General features: G+C 51.5%; 1 protein-coding gene across 1 annotated transcript; it reads left to right on the top strand.

Moving 5' to 3' along the window:
• The first annotated feature begins 2338 nt into the window (after positions 1-2338).
• Positions 2339-6058, top strand: LOC138353734 (uncharacterized). Its single transcript, XM_069307124.1, has 2 exons — positions 2339-2345; positions 4554-6058. The coding sequence occupies exons 1-2, from the start codon at positions 2339-2341 to the stop codon at positions 6056-6058; spliced, it is 1512 nt and encodes a 503-aa protein (XP_069163225.1).
• The last annotated feature ends 1245 nt before the right edge of the window (positions 6059-7303 follow it).

The raw sequence follows: 7303 nt of genomic DNA, 5'->3' as shown, positions 1-7303 counted from the left end.
ACCGGATAGGCCTCTTGGGATTTTTTGGGAGTCGGTATATCTATAATTGTATTTTTTTTCATTGTTTTCTGGTCTTGATCTCTCCTCACTCCGGTCTCGTTACCTTGCATTTACTTGGGTTTAAGTCGAGTAGCCATCTTTTAGATCATTAGTACAGCTTCTCTCTAGGAGCAGTTAGTTAAGAGGCAGACTGAGGGATTGGTTGAAGGCCCACTGGTGATTGGTATTTGAGGGCCCACTGGTGATTGGTATTTGAGGGCCCACTGGTGATTGGTATTTGAGGGCCCACTGGTGATTGGTATTTGAGGGCCCACTGGTGATTGGTATTTGAGGGTTCACTGGTGATTGGTATTTGAGGGCCCACTGGTGATTGGTATTTGAGGGCCCACTGGTGATTGGTATTTGAGGGCCCACTGGTGATTGGTATTTGAGGGTCCACTGGTGATTGGTATTTGAGGGCCCACTGGTGATTGGTATTAGAGGGCCCACTGGTGACTGGTATTTGAAGGGCCCACTGGTGATTGGTATTTGAAGAGCCCACTGGTGATTGGTATTTGATGGGCCCACTGGTGGTTGGTATTTGAGGCCCCACTGGTGATTGGTATTTGAGGGGCCCACTGGTGATTGGTGCTTGAGGGCCCACTGGTGATTGGTATTTGAGGGCTGACCTTGAGTTCTTCTCGATACCCACTTCCCCCTTCAGAGCAGGAGAGATTGCTGAAATAGAGGGAATACAGAGAACATATACGGCACGCATAGACGAGATAAAGCACCTAAATTATTGGGATCGTCTCAAAGCTCTCCAAATATACTCTCTGGAAAGGAGACGGAAGAGGTACTAGAAGGCTTGGGGCCAGATTCACAAAAGCACTTACGCAAACACTTACGAACGTGTACATCTTTTCTCAATCTTTGGCGGCTTTGTTTACAATTATTAAAGAGTTAATGAGCTCTGAAGCACCAGGAGGCTGTTTATAACAATAACAACAGTTGATTGGGAAGTTTTCATGCTTGTAAACTGTTTAATAAATGTAACCAAAGTCGTCAAAGATTGAGGAAAGATGTACACGTTCGTAAGTGCTTGCGTAAGTGCTTTCGTGAATCTGGTCCCAGGTCCCAAATTTACGCAGTAGAATAACAACATACTGGAGCGAAAGGTACGGAAGGAAATGCAGAATAGAACCAGTGAAGAGTAGAGGTGCCATAGGCACAATCAGAGAACACTGAACATCAGAGGTCCACAGCTGTTCAACACCCTCCCAGCAAGCATTAGAAATATTGCCAGAATAAAAGTGGAAATCTTCAAGTAAAACTAGACGGTTTTCATCAAGAAGTGCCGGACCAACCAGGCTGTGGTGGGTATGTGGGCCTGCGGGCCGCTAAAAGCATCAGTCTGTTGGACCAAGTTATCACAAGTCAAGCCTGGCCTCGGGCCGGGCTTGGGGAGTAGACGAACTCTCAAAACCCTCTTCAGGTATACTCCAGGTATACACTGGTGGTTAGTTAGCATCTGAGGGCCCCCACCCCGTGCACGTGGGTGTGTAATGGGCCCATCAATGGGAGAGTGGGGCCCCTAGGGAGATAGGGAGTGTGAGGGGGGGACATACACACACACTCTTCCTGTCCCGAAATAGCCGTCCCTGTCTCGTGTGTGTTAATACTGTCCATTGTGGCCAGTTGAGTAAGATTGTTAACCCGTAACACTACCAGACTAAAGACTGAAAATTGTCAGACTTTGATAACAATCTGCACAATAAGATTCTATTACATTTGTGTAATGCTTTATGATTAGTCGTTGGCGGCCTGGTCGACGACCGGGCCGCGGGGACGCTAAGCCCCGGAAGCACCTCAAGGTAAGGTAGTCTGGCATCTCTCCGGCATGAAACACTAAAGATAAGAGATAGACTAAGAGTGATTTCCATCTTCCAGGGCGATGGTGCTAACCTTAAGAACTCTGAGAGGGTAAGGGAGGTCTGTAAACTAACTTGTACTGTAAACTTCAAGTTGCTGTAACCTAAGAGCTGTATACTCTCGACAAGTTTACTCAAGCGTAAGTTGCAGCTAAACCTTCAAAGCTAAGTTTTCTTTACTCTTGTAATAACATCAAATACATGTGGCAACATTGCTTGTCATGTTTATGGCCAGCTGTGATTGGCTGCTGATGACATCATAGGAATTTCTGCCAGGTGATTGGTGTTCCTGAGCCTAGAGGTATGAGCGATATAGCTAGCTTTGTGAACGTTACATTGTGAAATACAGATATAACACACACACTTTTATTTCTTGATATAATTTCTTACATTTTTTTCAAATTATTTGAAGTTTTTTGTGGCTGAGAATGACACGTAAGTCAATGACAGCACCGAAGGTCGAAAACTGTGTACAGGTTCAGTAGGAAATCGACCTTATATCATTCCTTGCAATTTTAAGGAATCGAGCCATCCGTTGCAAATGCGATGTATTGGTACACGTTCAAGCACCGAGATATTGACGCTTTCTGCCCGCCGGCCTCGATAGGTTTGGTGGGTTGCTTGGGGTTGTACGTTTCTGGTTTGGTTAAACAGTCGTATTTTTTACGGAGTGGAAAATCGCGGTACCACAGTGGGTTCTTTGGTATACCACAGTGGCTGGTGTACCACAGTGGCTGGTGTACCCCTCCAGAGTGTGGAGTGTACCACAGTGGCTGGTGTACCCTCCAGAGCCTGGAGTGTACAGTGGCTGGTGTACCCCTCCAGAGCCTGGAGTGTACCGTGGCTGGTGTACCCTCCAGAGCCTGGAGTGTACCGTGGCTGGTGTACCCCTCCAGAGCCTGGAGTGTACCGTGGCTGGTGTACCCTCCAGAGCCTGGAGTGTACCGTGGCTGGTGTACCCTCCAGAGCCTGGAGTGTACCGTGGCTGGTGTACCCTCCACAGCGTGGGGTGTACCGTGGCTGGTGTACCCTCCAGAGCCTGGAGTGTACCGTGGCTGGTGTACCCTCCAGAGCCTGGAGTGTACCGTGGCTGGTGTACCCTCCACAGCGTGGGGTGTACCGTGGCTGGTGTACCCTCCAGAGCCTGGAGTGTACCGTGGCTGGTGTACCCTCCAGAGCCTGGAGTGTACCGTGGCTGGTGTACCCTCCACAGCGTGGGGTGTACCGTGGCTGGTGTACCCTCCAGAGCCTGGAGTGTACCGTGGCTGGTGTACCCTCCACAGCCTGGAGTGTACCGTGGCTGGTGTACCCGCCAGAGCCTGGAGTGTACCGTGGCTGGTGTACCCGCCAGAGCCTGAAGTGTACCACAGTGGCTGGTGTACCCGCCAGAGCCTGGAGTGTACCACAGTGGCTGGTGTACCCGCCAGAGCCTGGAGTGTACCACAGTGGCTGGTGTACCCGCCAGAGCCTGGAGTGTACCACAGTGGCTGGTGTACCCGCCAGAGCCTGGAGTGTACCACAGTGGCTGGTGTACCCGCCAGAGCCTGGAGTGTACCACAGTGGCTGGTGTACCCGCCAGAGCCTGGAGTGTACCACAGTGGCTGGTGTACCCGCCAGAGCCTGGAGTGTACCACAGTGGCTGGTGTACCCTCCAGAGCCTGGAGTGTACCACAGTGGCTGGTGTACCCGCCAGAGCCTGGAGTGTACCACAGTGGCTGGTGTACCCGCCAGAGCCTGGAGTGTACCACAGTGGCTGGTGTACCCGCCAGAGCCTGGAGTGTACCGTGGCTGGTGTACCCTCCACAGCCTGGAGTGTACCGTGGCTGGTGTACCCTCCACAGCCTGGAGTGTACCGTGGCTGGTGTACCCTCCACAGCCTGGGGTGTACCGTGGCTGGTGTACCCTCCACAGCCTGGAGTGTACCGTGGCTGGTGTACCCTCCACAGCCTGGAGTGTACCGTGGCTGGTGTACCCTCCACAGCCTGGGGTGTACCGTGGCTGGTGTACCCTCCACAGCCTGGAGTGTACCGTGGCTGGTGTACCCTCCACAGCCTGGAGTGTACCGTGGCTGGTGTACCCTCCACAGCCTGGAGTGTACCGTGGCTGGTGTACCCTCCACAGCCTGGGGTGTACCGTGGCTGGTGTACCCTCCACAGCCTGGAGTGTACCGTGGCTGGTGTACCCTCCACAGCCTGGAGTGTACCGTGGCTGGTGTACCCTCCACAGCCTGGGGTGTACCGTGGCTGGTGTACCCTCCACAGCCTGGGGTGTACCGTGGCTGATGACTTCTCGTGTATTTCCTTAGTTGTGTTGCAATGGAACTCGTCACGGCTGTCCGGACGTGCCAGTGTCATGTTGCAATCTCTGTGGTCTCTACCCGCCTTGTTCAGCGGTCTCTAGCCGCTTTGTTCAGCGGTCTCTACCCGCTTTGTTCAGCGGTCTCTAGCCGCTTTGTTCAGCGGTCTCTACCCGCTTTGTTCAGCGGTCTCTACCCGCTTTGTTCAGCGGTCTCTACCCGCTTTGTTCAGCGGTCTCTACCCGCTTTGTTCAGCGGTCTCTAGCCGCTTTGTTCAGCGGTCTCTACCCGCTTTGTTCAGCGGTCTCTACCCGCTTTGTTCAGCGGTCTTTACCCGCTTTGTTCAGCGGTCTCTACCCGCTTTGTTCAGCGGTCTCTACCCGCTTTGTTCAGCGGTCTCTACCCGCTTTGTTCAGCGGTCTCTACCCGCTTTGTTCAGCGGTCTCTACCCGCTTTGTTCAGCGGTCTCTACCCGCCTTGTTCAGCGGTCTCTACTCGCTTTGTTCAGCGGTCTCTACCCGCTTTGTTCAGCGGTCTCTACCCGCTTTGTTCAGCGGTCTCTACCCGCCTTGTTCAGCGGTCTCTACCCGCTTTGTTCAGCGGTCTCTACCCGCTTTGTTCAGCGGTCTCTACCCGCTTTGTTCAGCGGTCTCTACCCGCTTTGTTCAGCGGTCTCTACCCGCCTTGTTCAGCGGTCTCTACCCGCTTTGTTCAGCGGTCTGTACCCGCTTTCTTCAGCGGTCTCTACCCGCTTTCTTCAGCGGTCTCTACCCGCTTTGTTCAGCGGTCTCTACCCGCTTTGTTCAGCGGTCTCTACCCGCTTTGTTCAGCGGTCTCTACCCGCTTTGTTCAGCGGTCTCTACCCGCTTTGTTCAGCGGTCTCTACCCGCCTTGTTCAGCGGTCTCTACCCGCCTTGTTCAGCGGTCTCTACTCGCTTTGTTCAGCGGTCTCTACCCGCTTTGTTCAGCGGTCTCTACCCGCTTTGTTCAGCGGTCTCTACCCGCCTTGTTCAGCGGTCTCTACCCGCTTTGTTCAGCGGTCTCTACCCGCTTTGTTCAGCGGTCTCTACCCGCTTTGTTCAGCGGTCTCTACCCGCTTTGTTCAGCGGTCTCTACCCGCCTTGTTCAGCGGTCTCTACCCGCTTTGTTCAGCGGTCTGTACCCGCTTTCTTCAGCGGTCTCTACCCGCTTTGTTCAGCGGTCTCTACCCGCTTTGTTCAGCGGTCTCTACCCGCTTTGTTCAGCGGTCTCTACCCGCTTTGTTCAGCGGTCTCTACCCGCTTTGTTCAGCGGTCTCTACCCGCTTTGTTCAGCGGTCTCTATCCGCTTTGTTCAGCGGTCTCTACCCGCTTTGTTCAGCGGTCTCTACCCGCTTTGTTCAGCGGTCTCTAGCCGCTTTGTTCAGCGGTCTCTACCCGCTTTGTTCAGCGGTCTGTACCCGTTTTGTTCAGCGGTCTCTACCCGCCTTGTTCAGCGGTCTCTACCCGCCTTGTTCAGCGGTCTCTACCCGCCTTGTTCAGCGGTCTCTACCCGCCTTGTTCAGCGGTCTCTACCCGCCTTGTTCAGCGGTCTCTACCCGCCTTGTTCAGCGGTCTCTACCCGCCTTGTTCAGCGGTCTCTACCCGCCTTGTTCAGCGGTCTCTACCCGCCTTGTTCAGCGGTCTCTACCCGCTTTGTTCAGCGGTCTCTACCCGCTTTGTTCAGCGGTCTCTACCCGCTTTGTTCAGCGGTCTCTACCCACTTTGTTCAGCGGTCTCTACCCGCTTTGTTCAGCGGTCTCTACCCGCTTTGTTCAACGGTCTCTACCCGCTTTGTTCAGCGGTCTCTACCCGCTTTGTTCAGCGGTCTCTAGCCGCTTTGTTCAGCGGTCTCTACCCGCTTTGTTCAGCGGTCTGTACCCGCTTTGTTCAGCGGTCTCTACCCGCTTTGTTCAGCGGTCTGTACCCGCTTTCTTCAGCGGTCTCTACCCGCTTTGTTCAGCGGTCTGTACCCGCTTTGTTCAGCGGTCTGTACCCGCTTTCTTCAGCGGTCTGTACCCGCTTTGTTCAGCGGTCTGTACCCGCTTTGTTCAGCGGTCTGTACCCGCTTTGTTCAGCGGTCTCTTTAAACGCCTCCTTCAATGTCATTTACAAAATAGAAAAATGTATGTAAAAAAATGTAATGTAAATGTATGTAAAATGTAAAAGAAAACGGGAGGCTGAAGGGAGACTATACTCCCATTGTACAAATATTTCGGTTAAAACAGTATATATATTTATTTGATTATGACTGTTTATTCACCTCATGCTTGATTGGTTGAATTTGTTGGTTGAAATCAGTGCAATTGCTAATTCACAGAGGCATCCAAATTGTTCCCTATTTGTTTTTAAATTGCAGAAATTGGTATATTGTTTTGATATTTCAAATAACATTTTAGACTACATAAATCACTTGTGAACGTTCGCATGCAGTTGTTCGTATGTTTAAAGGTCAAGCTTGAGGTCAAATCTTTAAATGGTCCAACTGTGGCTATACCTGGCAATAATATTGTTCCCCTTGCAAACACATGCAGCTTGCATGCTTTTATCTCCACAAAAACACCTACATCTAGCCTTGTTTTATACATATATATATTTCAAATAAAAACACCTGTATCGAGGCTAATTTTATGTATTCCCCCAATAACAAAAAAGACATTTGAAGTTACAGATCTCCAGGTAGTGATATTCGTTTGCCTTGTTCGGGTAGAATGTAGAAACAGTAGTCGCTTCTGTATATATTTATTGAGTGAGACAAACAGGTGTATAACTATCCAGCCGAGGTCCTTCTACTATGAGTCTGTGAGGATAACTGAGGCTGCTGGGAGCATGGCTTGATGCTCCTCTGTCTGGCATGACGTCAGAGGCCTACTTGCCTGTGATTGGTTACATTTCAACTGACATAGAATTTGAGTATAACAGTGAGACATCAACATCTGGACCTCCAGGTAGTGAGACATCAACATCTGGACCTCCAAGTAGTGAGACATCAACATCTGCACCTCCAGGTAGTGAGACATCAACATCTGGACCTCCAGGTAGTGAGACATCAACATCTGGACCTCCAGGTAGTGAGACAT

Source organism: Procambarus clarkii, chromosome 59 (assembly GCF_040958095.1).
Source record: "Procambarus clarkii isolate CNS0578487 chromosome 59, FALCON_Pclarkii_2.0, whole genome shotgun sequence".
NCBI lineage: Eukaryota > Metazoa > Arthropoda > Malacostraca > Decapoda > Cambaridae > Procambarus > Procambarus clarkii.
This window is presented reverse-complemented; position numbering and strand designations above follow the sequence as displayed.